Raw genomic sequence first — 19601 nt, 5'->3', positions numbered from 1 at the left:
ATTCAGACTGTAAACCTTCCCTCCTACTAAGTTGGTGATAATGGAAAGGGCTACCACCACGCTGGGTTTTGATAACTTCAGAAAACCCAGCAAATTATCTGCCCTCCCGGAGTTATTCCGTTTATGCCATCAGGGTAAAATGTTAAGCCGTCCTATTTCTCTTAGAAAACATTTTGAGCCCTCACTAACTTATTGCTGAATGAGTGTCGGCCTGCGCAGAATCACTCAGGGGGCTGACGGTCTGCAGAGGGTGCAGAGAGGAGGTCTGAAGGCCGACTCGCTTTTATGCACAAAAAGGGAAGGAAACACACGCAGGTGCTGACCGCTTTCAGTCCTGGTAAGGACAGGAAACACGATTACCGGCAGAGCCAGAGAAACTAATCGCAGACTCTTTGAATCCAGCCTGGGTATGGGGCAGAACTGGGACTCCATCTTCTGCCTGGAACCTTCCAGGGAGAAGGGCGGCAAGGCGGGTTGGTGGGGGATGGCAGGGGAGAAGGGTGGATGGGAGGGAAGGCTGAAGAGGGAAGAAGTGAGGCTGGGACGAATACACAGGACTCTTCATTGTAGTAGTTTTCATTTTCTAAGGTGGGTAGTGGATACGTGGGTGGTGGCATACTTTTTAATAAATTTGATCTTTTCTTTTGAGACGGAGTCTCACTATGCTGCCTTCAGTAGAGTGCTTGGTGTCACAGCTCACAGCAACCTAAACTCTTGGGTTCAAGCGATTTTCTTGCCTCAGCCTCCCAAGTGGCTGGGACTACAGGCGCCGACCACAACACCCGCCTAATTTTTTTTAGTTTTCAGAGAGGAGGTCTAGCTCTTACTCAGGCTGATCTGGAACACTAGATCTCAAGGGATCCACCCTCCCAGGCCTCCCACAGAGCCAGGATTGAACAGAGCGATTGTGCCCTGCATGTTAGTTTTTGCAAATGAGGTTTCTGGAGCCTCCGTCCCTAACATCGCCAAGTTCAGATTCTCCCCTCTTCCCAGCAGGTGTAGGGATAATAACCTTGACCTGTTAGTGGGCTAGAAGGCCAGCATCCTTCCCTGGGACAGATCCCAGAAATGGACGTTTGGGCAGCCATCTCCGCATTCAGCCAGCGGGGCTCCCGGCCTCCCCGCCTGCGGTGAGGAGGTGTCTCCCACCCATCCCTGGCCGAGCTAAGAGAGGGGCGGGCGAGAAAGTAAGTGCGGCCGGAGTCTCAGGTCCCCTGGGCAGGGGCGTGGCCTCGGGGAATTGTCTAGGCTTCTGTTGGTGAGGCGCAGAGGGGACACCTTCAGCAGGATGACCCGTCCACCAAGCCTGTGGTCTGTTTTTCTTATAGGTTTACTTTTTTACAAATAGCTGTATTGAGCTATAACTGACTCGCACCTCACTGCACGTGCTTAACGCGTGCGATGTGACGCATGTAACACACCACAGGGAAACTCTTGAAACCATCACCACAATTAAGCCAAAGAATCTATCTAGAGCAAAATTACATGGGGCACAAGAAAAACACCTTCCAATAACCAAAATAAACAATAGTTAAAAATGAAAATTAATAAAAAATGCGTGATGAATAAAACATTAAAAAAATTGCACAAAGACAGGATCCCACCCCACATTCGATCAATCTCCCCTCTCCCCTGTGCCAGCCCTCCTCCCACCTCCCAGGAGGCCTCCCCTTTCCAGCTGGCTCCCTTCCTGTGTGCTAAGTAGGTGACTATGAATTGTTTCTGGATTCTCCTCTGTTCCTTTGCCGTGATGGTCTAATTTGCACCCCTCACATTGCTGTCATGTTAGAGTTACTGGTTCTTCAGGCTTGTGGGGCTGGCCCTACCTCATTGCCATGACAGGCCTCCAGCACAGCAAGGACTAGAAGTGAAAATGGTCAACTTACCTCATTCCAGAACTCTGGGGAGACTTTTTGGTATTTCCTGACTGAGCGTGGTTTATGAATGTTTTTATTTTGTAAATAATCTTTATTGGATGAAAGATTTTTCTTTCTGCTCCTAATTTGCTGAGAGAGCTTTTGTAAAATCATGAGTGGTGGTTGAATTTTTGTCCCGCATTAGAGCAGGAGATGCTGTGGCAGATGTCACAATGTTCAACAGGTTGGGGCGTCTGCAGGAGAGCAGAGGGAACGTGCATTACTTCTGAGCATGATTTTCAGGAGTCAAATGCTTTTAGTACATCCACTAAAATGGTCATACGCTGTTCTCTTTTTCTGTTAATGTAGTGACCAGGCTGATTGATTTTCACATGTTAATCATTCTTGGATACCTGGAGTAAGCCTCTGTCCTGATGTAATATATTTTTATATATTGCTATATCCATTTTACTTGTATTTTCTTAAGTGATTTTAAAATTTATGTTTATGGCAGAGATTGTGCTATAGTTTTCCCTTCTCTTAATATTCTTATCAGAATTTGAAATCAAGGTTAGCTAGTCTCACAAAAGAGCTAGGAAGTGTGCTCTTGTTTATTTTCCAGAAGGGTTTTTGTAAGATTGGTGTTATTTTTTGTTTGGGGTTTTAAACTGTACTTTGTTACTGTAAGATCCTCCCTCTCTCTCTCTCTCTTTTTTTTTAACTTATGAACCTTAAGCATGCAAAGGTTTTCTAAATGGAACTGCTTCCTCAGTCTGCCCGCTGTATATCAATAGCTAAATAATAAAGATCATTCAACTTGGAGTTCTCTCTTTCATAGCACGTTTTTTTTTTTTTTTTTTTAGAGGCAGGGTCTCCAATTTTTTTTTCTTTTTCTTCTTCTTTTTTTTCTTTTTTTTTTTGCAGTTTTTGGCTGGGGCTGGGTTTGAACCCACCATCTCTGGCATATGGGGCCAGCGCCCTACTCCTTTGAGCCACAGGCGCCACCTGGGTCTCCATTTTTTATAGTTCTTCTAAGCAGTGTATGTGACACACACCCCAGAGGTAGGAAGGACCTCTTTATCAATTGTGTTACTTGATTTTTACAGGGTTTTATTTTTTTGGAGACAGTATCTTGCTCAGTCTCCCAGGCTAGAGTGCGGTGGTCTCTTCATAGCTCACTGACTTCTGGACTCAAGCCTTCCTTCTGCCTCAGCCTCCAGAGTAGCTGGGACTACCATTCTCTCTTCTCTGTTGTAGACAATTTCTAAAAATAAAACTGACAAAATGCTGAGCAATGCCTTGATGAGTCCCAAAGGACCACAGATCCATAGCCTCTTATTTGGAGAATTAATCCCTGGAGTGTAAGATTTATATATTACACCAAAACCAACAGAGGTTGACTCCAGGTATCTCAAGTGCATTATACAGTATGTGAAAGTCATGCCCCCTAATCTACCCGGGGTTAGAACCCCTGCACTAAGAAAGCCTCCTCCACTCTCATTTGCCCACATCTTTGGACCACACAGTCGTATTGGCAGAGAGGGCAGAGTGTGTCCTGTTTCACCCACAGGGCAATGCTTACATTTTCCCCAGATCACATCACAATCCTCTGTTTTTTTCCAGCTTGATATCTAAGTCAGGCAACCATGGACCCTACACATGGTGCGGGTACTGTACTCTATACTTCCAGGCTTCATGTGGCCACCCCTTCAACTTCAGAGAGCACATTCCGTTGCCCTCCAGAGTTGGAGCCAGAACTCCCACTCCCAGACTGAGTGCACAGGGTGCAGGGCTCCTGGTGTGATCTTCAGTGTTGGTCATGGGGACTGCACAGAGCAGGTGGCCAGACTGGGTTAGTGTTATTTGTTCAACAGTGTTTAGGCTAAATTCTCCCAGAGACAAACATTATTAGACTAACACACACAGGTGCACACGCACACACAGACTAGGTGTTTGGGGGAGTTTTTGGAGGGGAGGGAGGGATCCCCCAACTCCCCCCAAAATGAAATTCACAAACTGTATTTCCCATGCCTCTGAGCAATTAGATATGTCTTCTTCCCAAGGACTGGCCAAGGGGATGTGATTGGAAGTTAATATATGTAATTTTTCAGCATGCCCTTAAAACAAAGAGTGTGCCTTCTCTTCTCTTTTCCTCTGGCTGAAATGTGAACAAGATGCCAGAATCTGGTACAGCCTTCTTGGAGCAGAGGACGGTGTGATAAATTGTAATACTGTGTTAAATTGCAATATCGTTCATTTAGCTTGATGTCCCCACCCATAAGTACATCATATTCTCTGCCCTGTTGGTGTCAGGCAGGGCAATGTGACTTCTTGTGATTTGTGAAATATGCGTATAAGCAGATATAAGTGTGTTAGTTCTGAGCAGAATTTTTCAGAGCCCCTGAGGGGTTCTGCCATGTTCTGTTTTCCTTCTGATATAAGATGGGCAATGAGCTGCATTCAGCTGGGTCCTGCGGTGAAAATGATGAAAAGGAGAGCCAAATTGGCTCCACAATAGACACGTAGTTTAAGCAAGAAAGGAAGGTTTGTTGCTCAAATTATAGCCAACACCTGGCCCTACTTTTACCAAAACTTTGTGCAGTCTTGGTATTAGACGTCATGTGCCAGAGTCATTTGGGATTCTCTCACGTGGTCCCTGTACCGCCTTCTACTGCCGCCTTTTTCTGAACCATTTGCAAGTAAGTAGTGGATGATATTCATTTATCTCTAAATACTTCAGTGGGTGTTTCCTCCAAATAATGACATTTACAGGAGCATCATAAAAAATCAGGGTGTTAAACCACTGATACAATAGTCTTATCCAATCTATTAGACATTATTTGAATTTTATCGATTGTCCCACAAATGAGTTTATGGCAAAAGAAAACAAACTTCTGGGCTTAGCCCCTGCAGCTCAAGTGGCTACCTAGGCATTTTTTTTTTTTTTGCCGTTTTTGACGGGGGCCAGGTTTGAACCCACCACCAGCGGTATATGGGGCCGGTGCCCTACTCCTTTGTGCCACAGGCGCCACCCCTACAGGATGCATTTTAACTTATTATAAGAAATATACATGACTTCATGGATAATGAAAGAATCTTTTTTTTTTTAAACATTTTTTTCATTTTTTATTTATTTATTTATGGATTTTGGCCAGGGCTGGGTTTGAACCTGCCACCTCTGGCATATGGGACCAGCGCCCTACCCCTTTGAGCCACAGGCGCCACCCAATAATGAAAGAATCTTAAAGCAGTGTATACCCAGGTTTTCCCACTTATTCTTTGTGGTATAATTATCACGATTTTTATTTCTACATTATAACAGCACAATACATAGTTTTATTTTAAATAAAATTTTTTTTAGGCTGGAGTGCAATGATACGGTTATAGCTCACTGCGGCCTCCAACTCTTGGCTGAAAGAATCTTCCTGTCTCAGTTTCCCAAATAGTTAAGACTATAGATGTGGACCATCCTGCTGGCTAATTTTTTAATTGTTGAGCGGGGTCTGGCTATGTTGCGCATCATGGTCTCCAGCTCCTGGACCCAAGTGTTCCTCCTGCCTTGGCCTCCCAAAGTGTTGGGATTACAGGCATTTGACACCACACTTGGCCTAAATGATCATTTAAAAATGAATTTTCCATCAAGAAAGAGCATGTTTTATACTTTTATCTGCATATTTACTATCTTTGGTGCTTTTCATTTCTTTTGTAGATTTGAGTTTCAATCTGGTATCTTTTTGCTTCAACCTAAGGTGAGCTAGCATCTTTTTTTTTTCTTTTGTAAATGAAATTTATTGGCTGTTAAAAGTCAGTACAGACATTTCAATTTGTGCATAATTCTTAACATGCAAACACAAAATCTAAAAAGCCATTGATTCTAATTACTTTTTATTTTTATTTATTTATTTATTTATTTTTGAGACAGAGTCTCAAGCTGTCGCCCTGGGTAGAGTGCTGTGGCATCACAGTTCACAGCTCACAGCAAACTCAAACTCTTCGGCTCAAGCGATTCTCTTGCTTCAGCCTCCCAAGTAGCTGGGACTACAGGAGCCGGCCACAGCGCCGGGCTATTTTTTGGTTGTAGTTGTCATTGTTGTTTGGCCGGCAAGGGCTGGATTTCAACCCGGCAGCTCTGGTGTATGTGGCTGGCACCTTAGCCGCTTGAGCTAGAGGCGCCGAGCCTGTAATTACTTTTTAAACATTTATTCCAGTGACTTTCCAGCTTAACATTCGGAGACAAAATTTCCTTAAGAGGATATTAAGTACCAGTATCTTCAAATGCTGATAAGGTATTACCTAAGTCTCACTAACTCACACTTTATTACCATATCTGCTATATACTGAAATTTTCAATCTTTCACAGCATATTAACAAAGTTATTAGGAAAACAGGACACACAACCAAAGATGTTACAGAGTGCCTGCAATTCTGACAGGGAGAGCTGTGATCAAAAGAGTGTTTTCATTAGGAAACAATTCTAGTCAAAACACCATGGGAACAGAAGTGAGTTAAAATGTTCAGACATTAAATGCAGGACTTGGACTCCATATTGCCAGTCAGTATTATTTGTATTATAGGATATAAAAACTAACTCCCCATCTATGGACTATTAAGCTGCCACCCAGGACAGTCCAAGTGTCCCAGAATTCACCATCTCACACTATTTTCTGGTTGTGCCAAAACCCAAACAACCAGCGAATGATTTCACCTCTTAGAAACAGCATTTACACTTCAAAAATGGGATAATGTGGGATTCCTTTCTTCTTAAAAGTGTTTCCAGAGTTACTAAAAACTAGCATTTCCACACAGTTGAAGAAAATATTCGTCTGATTGTACAGGACGGGAGACAAGGACCGCGGAGGAGCCGGGGTATAGCATATTAATCAGGGCTGGCTTCTTTCTCTCCTGCTTCATTGGTGGCTGGACTCTCGTCATTTTTAGTCTGTCCATTTTCTGCGGGTAAACCTTTAGCTTCTTGGTTAGCCACATGGACCGTTTTCCCTTTGTGCCCTTTGGTTGCACTTTTTTTGGTCTGCAGACTGATCCTTTGCTGCTGCCCCTTTTGGCTTAGTTACCACTTTTGCAGCAGCGGGTGTGGCCGACCACCTTGCTGATCTCCTGTCGGGCTCTTCCTTTACCTCGCCTTTGGCAGAGCAGGCCTTGGTCTTGGGCGCCTTGGGGGCGGGCAGGGCGCGTGCGCCTGCGCTGGCGGGATGGAGCGCACAGAGAACCTTCTAGAAGCCATGAGGCCTTAGGGCTGCCGCTCCTCTCCTGTAGGAGAAGCTCAAGAGAACTTCCTTTAAGGCTTATTGGAAGACAGACCTGCTGAAAAAGTCACTATTTTGCCTACTTTTAGGAGAAACTGAAACACGATGACATGGAGATTTACTGAAATGGAGAGTGGAAGTAATTTTTAAAATCAGGTTATGAAACAGTATGTACATTATGATCGCATTTTAACAAAAATAGTCACATATGTTGCCTATGTGTAGGATTTATGCGTATGTGTACCTATGTATAGGCAATGATCTGGAAAGACTTTACAAATGGGTGTGAAGAGTGCTGGGCAGTAATCTCTGAAGGGGAGTACGCAAGACGGTTTATTTTCTCACTTTCACTTCCACTGGAGCCCGAGTTGGCTGCCCCATGTTACTGGCCGTAGTCGGTGCTGCTGGCCTTTGGCAGTGCATCCTCCCTACCGGCAGTGACAGGACCGAGCCCACGCATTGTTAGCGCTCAGACAAGAAAGGGAAGTTGGCAGCTCCAAGTAGTGGGACAGAAACTTGGTGGTGTGCTTAAAGTCTGTGTCGGGTCAGGAAATGAGAAAGCAGGTTGGTTTCTGGTAACACAAGCAGCCTCACGGTGTCGACCTGAGGACCGTTCTCTGTCGCCAAATTCCACTCTAGAGAGGGAGCTGCGCAGCCCCAACCCTGGCGCCCCGGCTGGATAAACCCAGCCACAAACCGATCACAGCCCGATCCGCGTACCCGCAGAAGGTTGGACAGACAGGGGCAGGGATCTGGGACAAAAGTGGAGGCTCAAATTCTTGCCCCGGTCTCCAAGACCCACTTTCTGGGGCGGTGGGAACAGAACCCCAGGTTCTGGGCAAGTGGAGCGGGCTGGAAGCGTAACGTCGGGGTGAGAGCTCAGACAGACCCTCCCAAGGATCCGGGGAAGGTGGGACAGCAGGCGCCCGCCGGGGGAGGAGGGGACGGAGGAAGGACCCGGCCAGCTGCGCCCGGGAGCGCAGGAGGAGGACGGCCGCGTGGGCCTGGGGAAGCTCGCTCTCAGTCTGAGTGATGTTTATTCCCGCTTTTACTGTAATTTACATGGATAGATGACACGGAGGAGCGAGGAGATGGGACAAGGGCGGGAAGGAGGGAGGAGGCGAAAACAAAAAAGAATAAAATAAAGGATCCCCCACCCCCCACCCTCCTATCCGGCAAGGAACCACTGCCACGTTGAAGGAGTCCTGTTCAGTTTACCCAGGCTGAGTGGCCACTCCCCCATCAGTCTTGGGCGGTGATTGTGCAGTTGGTGTGTTGCCAACACAGTTCTGGAAGGGAGTGGGACTGGCGCTTTCCGCGGATACGCGCGGGCGACCTCCACCGGGCTGGAACTTGAAAGGGTAAGAGAGGGTCCCAGCTCCTTTTTTCGGGTCCCCAGAGTTCCCGCTTCTCCCCAGGCCTCAGCGGTCAAGTACTACCTGACTCCCCAGAGGCCGGTGACCTGGGCAGGGACAGCGGATAGCCTCTGGCGACCCGGGGCGCCATCTGTGCGTTTCTCTTCTTCCTGCGAGGCCCAGCTAGTTTGCCCCAAAAATGTCCTAAAAGGCGGACGGTGGAGCACTGGGTGGTGGGGCGTGGGGGTGGATGAAGGGCTTGCGGGTGGGCCTCGCCTGTGCACCTGCTCCTGCGAGGAGGCAGGAAGAGCCCCTGTACACCAGCCTGGGTTTCTGGTTCGGGAGAATGGGATGGCCAGCCTGGGAGGCCGGAAGGCTCATGTGCCCTTTGGATACATCCCAGGGCGCTGAAGGCCCAGGGTTCCAGAGTTTGGGAATTGTAGCATTGAGAAAAAAAGTTCTGTAGGTGATTGTGATCAACAGTTACGCTGTGACTGCAGTGCCCAACCACTGTAAATTGTCCTTAATCTATGGAGTAAAAATCAGAATTAAAATTGGCATTACACTGAGGGGAAGTTGTAATGTAGAGACAAAGAAATGAGAATTAAAATGGCTGCCTCCCAAGGAGGTCTGTAAAATGGGCGCTATGGGAAAAGTGCAAAGGGCTCTATGATGTTAGGCCCCCTAGAGGTTGCTGCTATCACAGCCCATTCAGTTTCCGTTGGGTTTCTGCTTGAGGCCAGCCAATCCCCATGGTTGAGGCATTCTATTTCCTGAAGACCAAGAAAAAGATTCAAAATATGATCTGATTGCGGGGGCCTAGTGGCTCACGCCTGTAATCCCAGCACTCTGGGAGGCCGAGGCGGGTGGATTACTTGAGCTCAGGAGTTGGAGAACAGCCTGAGCCAGAGCCAGACCACGTGTCCAAAAATGCTTCAGAGTGATGACCTGTGCCTGTAGTCCCAGCCTCTCCGGAGGCCGAAGCGAGAGAATCTCTTGAGCCTGAGAGTTTTCTTTCTTCCTTCCTTCCTTTCTTCCTTCCTTCCTTCCTTCCTTCCTTCCTTCCTTCCTTCCTTCCTTCCTTCCTTCCTTCCTTCCTTTCTTTCTTTCTTTCTTTCTTTCTTTCAGACAGAGTCTCATGTCGCCCTCCGTAGAGTGCCGTGACGTCACAGCTCACAGCAGCCTCAAACTCGGGCTTAAGTGATTCTCTTGCCTCAGCCTCCCAAGTATCTGGAAATACAGGCGCCCACCACAACACCCGGCTATTTTTGGTTGTAGTTTTCGTTGTTTGGCAGGCCCAGGCTGGGTTCGAACCTGCCAGCTCCAGGGTATGTGGCTGGCGCCGTAGCCGCTGAACTACAGATGCCGCACCGCGCCTGGGAGTTTGAGGTTGCTGCGAGCTATGTCGCCAGAGGGCGACAGAAGGAGACAAAGTGAAACTGTCTCCAAAAAAAAAAAAAAAAAAAAGTATATGTAGTCTGATTAATGGAGGAAGATCGCTACCCAGTGCAATTCCCAAATCTGACAGGTGGAGCTCTCTTAATGAAATCCTGCGTACAAACATTTCCAAATGAACAGGCTTAAATATGGTGAAATCTTGCCTTTTCCTAAGTTTCAATCCATAGAGTTTAATCCAGTTCAATGCAAAAATGATTCAAGAATATGTAAAAAAACCCCTTAATTTTCTGATAAGTCTCTGCATTATCAAAAATCCATCTTTTTATTGGAGTGGATGATAAGAGTAAGAAAGTCCTGGGATGTAAAAAGAAAAAGTTGGAGGTGACATTTTGGAAAGCATAATAGCAAGAACTACTTCCAAGTTGCCTATGGTCCACTTTTGCTGTTCCAAACCACGGGTGGAGTATAGCACCAGACTCATGGAGGTGTTTAAGGGAGAAGAGTTGTATTTTAGTCTCTGTGTGATTAAAGTGCAGCCTTTCTTCTGTGCAGTGTTCTCCTGCTTCCCAAATCGTGGGGAAGGAACGAGTCAGCATGATGACAAATACAAATGAAGGTAAGAGGGAGCGAGCTCCTCCATCCCCTCCCCGTCCTCTCTGCCTCTTCACATCTCCACGACCTTCTTCATTCTCTGTAGCATTGAGCTCCTCACACCCGCTGAAATTTGCTTTAATTCTCCATACTTGTCATATAGGCAAAGGTTTTATTGGGTGAGAAAAAGCCCAAATCAGGTATTTTGGGCTTGTTACTTCTTTTACTACAAAAGAAGAAGAAAAGGGAAAATGTGGCAATGAATTCCTTTATTACAATCCTGTACTTGGAATTTGCTAGAGTCTCACTATAAAAATGACTTCGTGCCTCACTTTAGCATGAGATCAACTCTGGGAGTCAAGAGCCAGTGTTGGGTGAGGTTTGTTTGGGTTGGGGTTTTGCCTGTGCAGGAAGATAAAACATGATGATTTGAATTTAAAAGAGAGTGTTTTACATTTCACTACAACTCCAGGTACAACCTAGTCAAACATGGAAGAAGAATCATTATCCTGAATAGAAGAACATCATTCAAGATTCCAAAGAACGGCTTTAAATGAGTCAGGGAAGGGTGAAGTGTCTGACTTTGTGGCCTGAACTGTACCCTGTTAAGTGAAATTTAGGCACAGCCTTATATGGTCTTTTCCAGATGTGAGGAGTGAAATCAGAAAGGGTCAAATGTTCTTTCTTTCAGAGTTGGCTGAGGCATTTGCATCTAGGGGGAGCCTGTTCGAGAGGAATCGGCTTTACAACGCAGTATATTCTAAGAACGGTCTGGAACATAAAGCAGGTCTGTAACAACTTTTGTTTGCAGGTACTAACTGCCAGCTTTTACATTAGCAGAAGGAGAGATGTTTTAACATATTTGCTTAAAAACAAATCTGTGAATGATTGTGTTATGCAGATTCAAATGTGTAAAGTGATAATGCCCTAACCCTCTTGGGGATGAATTTCAGGTACAATTAGAGATCATCTAGTTTAGTGGTTGCCAAATCTGAGTGATTGTCAGAAATAGCACAGGAAGGCTCAGCACCAGCACGTCAGTGGTTAGGGCACCAGCCACATACACCAGGGTTGGAGGGTCGAACCAGGCCCTGGCCTGCTAAAAACAATGACAACTGCATCAACAACAACAAAAAATAGCTGGACATTGTGGTGGACACCTGTAGTCCCAGCTGCTGGTAGGCTGAGGCAGGAGAATTGCTTAAGCCCAAGAGTTTGAGGTTTCTGCGACCTGTGATACCAAGGCACTCTACCAAGGGTGACATAGTGAGACTCTGTCTCAAAAAGAAAGAAAGAAAGAAAGACAGACAGACTGCAGGAAGTAGTTAAACATGCAGATGTCCGGGTCCCCACCAATAACTTATAAACATGTAATTTTCAGGGATGAGGCCTGGGCACATGCATTTGAGCAGGCTTCTGCAATTATTCTGATGCTTTGCTGGGCGGGAAATCACACATCTAGTACAAGTGCAGGCAAAGAAGGGGGCTCTGTGGAATAATTGACCACTTCTGGTCAGCTTTTCAGAGATTCAGGAATTATAGCTGTAAAATTATTTTATCTTTTAAAGTGTTGACTTGGTAGAATTTAAAAACACAGAGAAATCACAAGTAATTTCTTCTGAGGAGGCTGGAGAGGACGGGTCGCAGCGTCTCAGACAAAATAAGAATTCAAGACAATGGACAGTACTTGGTAACTGGACTCACCACTGCCCAAATATATTTTAGCAAAGTTTCTTCTAGAAGTCCTACTTAGAAAAGGAAACCTAGTTTTCAGAGTCTTTCTGCCGAGGTAGGAGACCTGTGGTTAGGTTCTCAGAGTTTCCCGGCAGCATGGCCCCCAAACGCCAGTGTCCGCTCCCACCTCAGAAGAAGAAACCAAGACTGCCTACTGCTCCCAGACTGCAGGACACCTCAGGCTCTCAGGGATTGCCGAAAAAGAAAGAAAAAGAACAGCAGGAAGCAATTGAACATATTGATGAAGTACAGAATGAAATAGACAGACTTAATGAACAAGCCATGAGGAGATTTTGAAAGTACAACAGAAATATAAGAAACTCCGCCAACCATTTTTCCAGAAGAGGTCAGAATTGATCGCCAAAATCCAAAATTTGGGGGTAGTAACATTTATCAACCATCCACAAGTGTCCACCCTGCTTGGGGCACTGCATTATTTGACCAGAGTGGAAGTGACAGAATTTGAAGATATTAAATCAGCTTACAGAATAGATTTTTATTTTGATGAAAACCCTTACTTTGAAAATAAAGTTCTCTCCAAAGAATTTCTTTTCTTTTCTTTTCTTTTTTTTTTTTTTTTGTAGAGAGAGTGTCTCACTTTTATGGCCCTCGGTAGAGGGCTGTGGCCTCATACAGCTCACAGCAACCTCCAACTCCTGGGCTTAAGCGATTCTCCTGCCTCAGCCTCCCGAGCAGCTGGGACTACAGGCGCCCGCCACAACGCCCAGCTATTTTTTGGTTGCAGTTTGGCTGGGGTTGGGTTTGAACCCACCACCCTCGGTATATGGGGCCGGTACCTTACCGACTGAGCCACAGGCGCCGCCCTCTCCAAAGAATTTCATCTGAATGAGAGTGGTCATCCCATCTTTAAAGTCCACTGAAATCAAATGGAAATCTGGAAAGGATCTGACGAAACGTTCCAGTCAGACACAGAATAAAGCCAGCGGGAAGAGGCAGCAGGAGGAACCAGAGACTTTCTGTACCTGGTTACTGACCATTCTGATGCAGGTGCAGGTGGATTAGCGGAGGTCGTCAAAGATGTGTTTGGCCAAACCCATTACAGTACTACTTGGTTCCTGATATGGATGATGAAGAAGGAGGAGGAGGAGAAAAAAAGGACAATGATGATGATGAAGGTTTGGGAGATATTGATGAAGAAGGGGGTGAGGATGAAGGTGAAGGAGATGAGATGATGATGAGGGGGAGGAAGGAGGAGGATGAAGGAGAAGATGACTAACAGAACACGGATGGATTCCAACCTTTTAAAAAATTTTCTCCAGTCCTTGGGAGCAAGTTGCAGTCTTCCCCACCCTCCTTGTGCTCAGTCGCCCTGTTCTTGAGGTCTCTTCTCTCTACACCATGATTCTCAACTTATTTGGGAGGGAAATACCTTCAGCAGAATACAACGGGAAAAGAATCTCTATTCATTTCTGTTCCAAATTGATTTTTATCCCTTCCTGTCTCAACAAAATCTGTATGGAAGCAACACCACCGAGCTCTGTGGGAAAAAAGAAGAACCTGCTCCCTTCGCTCTGCTGGAAGCTGGAGGGCCAGGCCCCTGTGTAGCAGTGCATAGAATTCTAGCTGTTTTCCTCCTTTCTCTGTATATTGGGCTCAGAGAGTACACTGTGCCTCTATGTGAATATGGACAGTTAGCATTTACCAACATGTATCTGTCTACTTTCTCTTGCTTGAAAAAAGAAAAAAACTTTAAAAAATGGGGTATAGAAGGTCAGCAGAGGGTGGGTTTGAGACGTTTGGGTGGGTTAAGTGGCATTTTGACTACATGGCTTCTCCTTTGGCATGTTTAATTGTGATGTTTAATGGACATCCTTGCAGTTTAAGATGACACTTTTAAAATAGATTCTCCCCTAAAGATGACTTGATCCCTGCCACTCAAATGGGAGAATCAGAACCTGTAGGATCTTATTTGGAATTGACATTCTCTATTGTAATTTTGTCCTGTTTATTTTTAAATTTTCTTTTTGTTTCACTGGAAAGGAAAGATGATGCTCAGTTTTAAACGTTAAAAGTGTACAGTTGCTTTGTTACAATAAAACTAAATGTGTACACACACGCAAAGAAAAAAAAAAGAAAGAAAAGGAAAGGAAACCTAGATTTCTAGGAGAGAGAAGAAACGGCTGGCTTCACACATCAAACATGTTAAACGTGAAATCTACAGCAGAATGTATCATATAACTGTCCTATGTATGTCTAACCATTTATCAAGGGCCTGATAATTAATATATCAGGTCTGTTTGGACCCATTTTCAACCACCTAGTTTTCTTAGTTACCTAAGTTCTCTGTAGTCATTTTCTTATCAGAAAGTTTTCTTAATATTTCACAATAAGTATCTGAGATGCAAGAATAATTAAATGCATACATGGTGTTCGCTTTCTCAGGCTCAATTAATTCCGTTGGAGTTGACACCCTCTACTCTCCAAGAGATACACAGAAGGGCAACACGATTCAGTTCACCAGACTTGTAGGGTGTGGTCTAAAGAGAAGTGCCCCAGAAGGAACTTCTTTTAAATTGCACAATTATTTGGGGGTTTTACTTTCTCCTTTAAATGTAACGTGATTCATACAAAATAATACAAATACATCCTTAAAATCTTTTCTATTTTTCCACACCCAGTGCCATCAGATCATTTGACATACACTCCCGAAGAACTCTGGCAGGAGCTGGTCTCAGAGCATGAAGGACTGGAGGAGTTAATACACAGGTAAATGCGTCCTTTCTCCCAGGGAATTTTGATCTTCTCCAGAAGCTGGGCTGTCGACCTGAACTTGCAAGAGAAGGAGGGAGTCATCTGTGATGCTCTGCTGATAGCACAGAACAGCCCTCCCATTCTCTACACCATTCTCGGGGAGCAGGAGGCAGGGGGGCAGGGCTACTGCACAGAGACAGCCAGTTGTTCAGAGGAGAAGCTGAAGAGCAGGGGGGGCTACACTGGGAAGCTGTGTGTCAGGGCCAAGGTCCTCCACCTGAGTGCTGAGAGCAACACACAGAGCTTGGGGGGTGCAGTCTGTCCGATAGGTTACCCCAGGTCTTATTCCCTTGTGGACACCCAGCAAGAGGAAGCCTTGCTGCAGGCCCTGATGATCGTCCGCTTCAGCTTCAGGTCCCTCCTGAGTAACGAGCGTGGCTGTGAGGTTTTACATCTGCTCACAGCCCAACAGTGTGAGCTACTCTCTAAAAACCTGCGGAAGAACAGAGAATTGTTTGTCCATGGCTTGCCCGGCTCAGGGAAGACAACCATGGCCATAATGATCATGGAGAAGATCAGGAATGTGTTTCACTGTGAGACAGATGAAATTCTCTATGTCTGTGAGAATGAACCTCTCAGGAACGGTATCAGGTAAGCAGTGGACCTTATGTCTCTAAGGGTCATTAATTGGGGTTTAATTTTCTCGGCCAAGTCACCTTGTTCCTTGACAACTGAGTGATAAAGTGATCTATGGCACCAGACTGTGTTCAGGTGAGTGTAGTAGAGTACTTTTCTGCTTTTTTTCTTTAGTTAGAGAAAACCTGAGTGTGTCATTTTAATTTTTACAGTAACAAAAACATCTGCAAGGCAGTAACCTTGAAAACTTTCATGGAAAATGGCTTTGAATATATCCAACACATCATCATCGATGGAGCTCAGAATTTCAGCACTGAATTTGGGAAATGGTATGAGAAGGCAAAAACCATCACTCAGAGAGCACAGCCTTGCCCAGGAGTTTTCTGGATCTTTCTGGACTACTTCCAGGGCATCTCCATCTTTAATGAGACTGGCCTCCCCCCTTTCTCAGTCCAATATCCAAGAGCAAAGCTTACCAGAATGTTCCGCTATGCAGAACCAATAGCCAACTTCTTACAACGAGAAATGCAAATAATTAGAAGTAATCCTCCACGTAACGTCCCCCCTGAATCCCTGGAGATGATTCTTGAAGCTGAGTGGGCTTGGGGTAGTCAGGGATTCTTAAAAATCGAGACAGACTTGACTTTGCAGGAAATAGTGACCTATGTGGCAGACACCTGTAAGTCCCTCTTTGATAAGCGCTGTTGTTCTGAACAGGATGTTGCTGTGCTTGTCAGCACCACATTTGAAGTGGAGTGTTACAGGTATGAGCTCCTGAGAGCAATGAGGAGGAAAAGGATTTTGCAGCTTAGTAATGCATGTGACATATCGGGCAATTTCATTGTTTTTGACAGTATGCAGCAATTCTCAGGGCTGGAAAGGAGCGTGGTTTTTGTGATCCTTTGGAAAACTTCTAATATCTTACGCAATACTCTGCTCTGTCTGGCTTCCAGGGCAAAAGAACGACTATATATTCTGTGGTGTCGTGACCGTTAGGAAGAACTCCTAACCAAAATGAGATGAGGCAGTTGCCTTGTGGACATCTGCTATTGAAAGTCTATTTGGTATTGAAACCTCTTTTTAATTCATAAATTAGCACAGATTGGAACGGTTAGGATGTAGCGATATTTGTAGAATATACAAGCGAAGTATAAGGAGGAGAACAAGGACAACAAGAAACCATATATACTACTGTATATTATTGAAGTTTACGATTTGGGGGCTTTTGTCAAGTAAATAGAAGTCTGATATAGGTGATGGGCTGGCTGGTACAGGCCAGTGGATTTTCAGTGAGTTCAAGATGGTGGAAGTAGGTTCCCCTGGAGGATCAGTGGGTTTGAGTTGGAAGAGATGAAACCAGGATCGGATTTTTAGAAGCTTAGTTGTAGTGAGAGTAGTGCGAATTATTTGCAAAGGACTTTTTGCAGACGTTAGCGGGGCCACGTTTGTCTTGGGAGATCTTTAAGTAAAGCCCACACTCCAGGTTTTAAATGTTGAGTTCTCTTTAAATTAAGGGGGTTGAGGAAAGTGGGCATATGTATATTTTCAACGAGTTTGTCAAGTGATTTCAACCATTGGCAAGGAAGTTTTAGGTGAGGGTGGGGAAATTGAGGTCAAAGGGATAGGGGAGTTTAAAAGGGCTAAGAAATAAAGGCACTTCAGGATAGAAGTAGAATCTGTAAAGATCTACAAAGAGCATAGGGAAGGTTGTTTATCCAGTATTGTCATCGTTTTAAGGAAAGCTTTATAAGTTGTCGCTTAAAAGTTGAGTGAATCTCAGGTTAGGACGTTTGACGAAAGTACCTTTAGTCGTGAGAAGTCCCCGCTCTTTTCAAATTGCTACTTAGGACTGTAGGATATGACAGGTAGACTTAAAGTTCGTGTAAATGTTCAGTCGTTGTCTTTACCTAGTAAGGCCCTAATAACGGTGATTAGCTCTATCTTTGGGGGAAGGTCTCAGATGGTACAAGACCACTCTCAATTGTATGAGTCAACGTAAGATTGGTTATTCTGTTTTTCAGTGGCTATCTTTATGTAGTTATTTTTAACGATGTATTAATTATGATCTTAAAACATTTTACTTTTATCATAATACCAATTTTAGAACTAGTTTACTTACGAAACTTACCAAAGTCACGCAAACTAAAAGTCATAGGCGGTATTTTTGTTTTCGTCTTTGAGACAGAGTCTCACTGTGTTGTCCTAAGTAGAGTGCTATGGCGTCAATGCTCAAAGCAACCTCAGTCTCGTGAGCTCAAACCATCCTTTAGCCTCAGCCTCCCAAGTAGCTGGGACTACAGGTATCTGCCACAAGGCTCCACTAGTTTTCTATTTTTAGTAGAGAATGGGGTCTTGCCCTTGCTTAGGCTGATCTCGAACTCCTGAGCTCAAGCAATGTACCTGCCACCTCAGCCTCCCAGAGAGCTAGGATTACAGGCATGAGGTACTGCCCCAGCCTTGAGTTTTTTTCCTGTTTGTGATAAAATATTTGAAGGGGGGAAGGTTGGGAGAAGGGGCAGAAAGGAGTTGAGAGGGAGAGGGAGTGATGTGGGCACAGAGGGAGGCAGGAGCGGATTTATTATTACCTAATGGGTATAATGTAGGGGTGGATGGCACATCTTCTGGGTGAAGGCTCAACTACAACTTGGACTTTATCTAAAATATCCAAACAATGTAATGTAATCATTTGTGCCCCTATAGTGATCTGAAATTGTGATTCCCTAACTCCATCCATTTTGAGCAAGTGAACCAGACTTACTCCATTTGTTAAGAGCTTGCAGCCCTCCCCCCCGCCCACCGCCTTTGTAACCAGAATAGCCCCTTGAGCAAGCAGCGACCCTACAAAAACTGAAAGGAAAACCAAGAGATGAAACGAGTCTCTACTTGCCATCTGATCTTTGATAAACCAAACAGAAGCATACAGTGGGGAAAAGAATCCCTATTCAACAAATAGAACTGGATAACCACATGTAAAAGACTGAAACTCCACCCACACCATTCACCCTTTACAAAAATTGACTCAAGATGGATAAGAGACTTATATCTAAGATACGAAATGATAAAAATCTTAGAGGAAAGTGTGGGGAAAATTGTTACAAGTAAGGAAATCAGGCACATGTGCGTGGCCCGGAGCCACAGGAATGTCTCTTGGGGCTGACACTTCCACTCTATTTGTGGTGCCACTGTCCTTTTCCCAGTCCTCTTCACCTCCTTCTGACAATTGCAACAGATTCTAACTGGTCCCTTGGTCTCCAGCTTTCCTAGCTTAATCTAGCTGTCATCCTGTCAATGAGAGAGATCCTCCTCAGGGGACTGATTTTATGAAATGTCCTGCTAATGTCCCTTCAGTGAGTCCCCACAACTTTCAAACCAAATCAATTTTCAAGCTTTCACATGGTGCACCCAATTTAGTCTTCTAACCACATCCTTTATTATACCTCGGTCTCCCAGGGTTTTCAGAGCACTCCAGCCTCACTGGCCTATTTTTTGGGTGGTGGTAATGTGCCCTCCGGATGAGTTACCTTGAATGGACGTCTCAAGGGCAGCAGCTTACCTGGCAGCTCATACTGGTGATGGGTCTTTGAGCTTCACGGGGCCAGAGCTTGATTTCCTCTTTGCACGAAGTGCAGATCGGTCTCTTGAAGGACGCTTTATGCTAACCAGGCTCACAAAGGACCAAGGCATAAATGAAGGTGCTGCTCTGTTAATTTACAGTGAGGACTGTAGTGACAGGTGGGTCAGGTGCGTTTGCTATCCATGTGTTCGATGGTAACGTAGGAAGCCATACTGTATGAGCACAGCATTGCAGTAAGGAAAGCTGGAAGTCTGATCCACATTGTAGACATCTTCAGGCTATCTTAAATTATTACAATATCTATAATATCTATAAAACAAGGTTGTGATCATTTCTAAAATGAAGATATTTCCATCATCAGGACTGGACAGGTCAGGTTTTACAAGCTAAGGCAAATGTAGGAGGCTAAGGATGGTTAATTGTTCAATATTCTCTGCCTCTGATGAATTTCTTTTTCTCTCCTAGTTTCTAAACTTTCCAG

The 19601-nt window shown here is 44.9% G+C and overlaps 1 protein-coding gene and 1 pseudogene across 1 annotated transcript; both read left to right on the top strand.

Moving 5' to 3' along the window:
• The first annotated feature begins 7672 nt into the window (after positions 1 to 7672).
• Positions 7673 to 18393, top strand: LOC128571083 (schlafen family member 13-like). Its single transcript, XM_053570745.1, has 8 exons — positions 7673 to 7684; positions 7760 to 7980; positions 8388 to 8481; positions 10426 to 10489; positions 11156 to 11251; positions 14838 to 14925; positions 15319 to 15561; positions 15759 to 18393. Exons 1-8 carry the CDS (start codon positions 7673 to 7675, stop codon positions 16540 to 16542), a joined length of 1602 nt encoding a protein of 533 aa, XP_053426720.1. The 3' UTR covers positions 16543 to 18393.
• LOC128570568 (protein SET-like) lies at positions 11879 to 14272 on the top strand (annotated as a pseudogene).
• Positions 18394 to 19601: the final 1208 nt, after the last annotated feature.

Source organism: Nycticebus coucang, chromosome 18 (genome assembly GCF_027406575.1).
Source record: "Nycticebus coucang isolate mNycCou1 chromosome 18, mNycCou1.pri, whole genome shotgun sequence".
Lineage (NCBI taxonomy): Eukaryota > Metazoa > Chordata > Mammalia > Primates > Lorisidae > Nycticebus > Nycticebus coucang.
This window is presented reverse-complemented; position numbering and strand designations above follow the sequence as displayed.

Coding starts and splice junctions, on each gene's coding strand:
- LOC128571083 (XM_053570745.1), top strand. Junction 11,252..14,837: donor CGGTCTGGAACATAAAGCAG/GTCTGTAACAAC, acceptor TTCCACACCCAG/TGCCATCAGATCATTTGACA. Junction 14,926..15,318: donor CTGGAGGAGTTAATACACAG/GTAAATGCGTCC, acceptor CGTCCGCTTCAG/CTTCAGGTCCCTCCTGAGTA.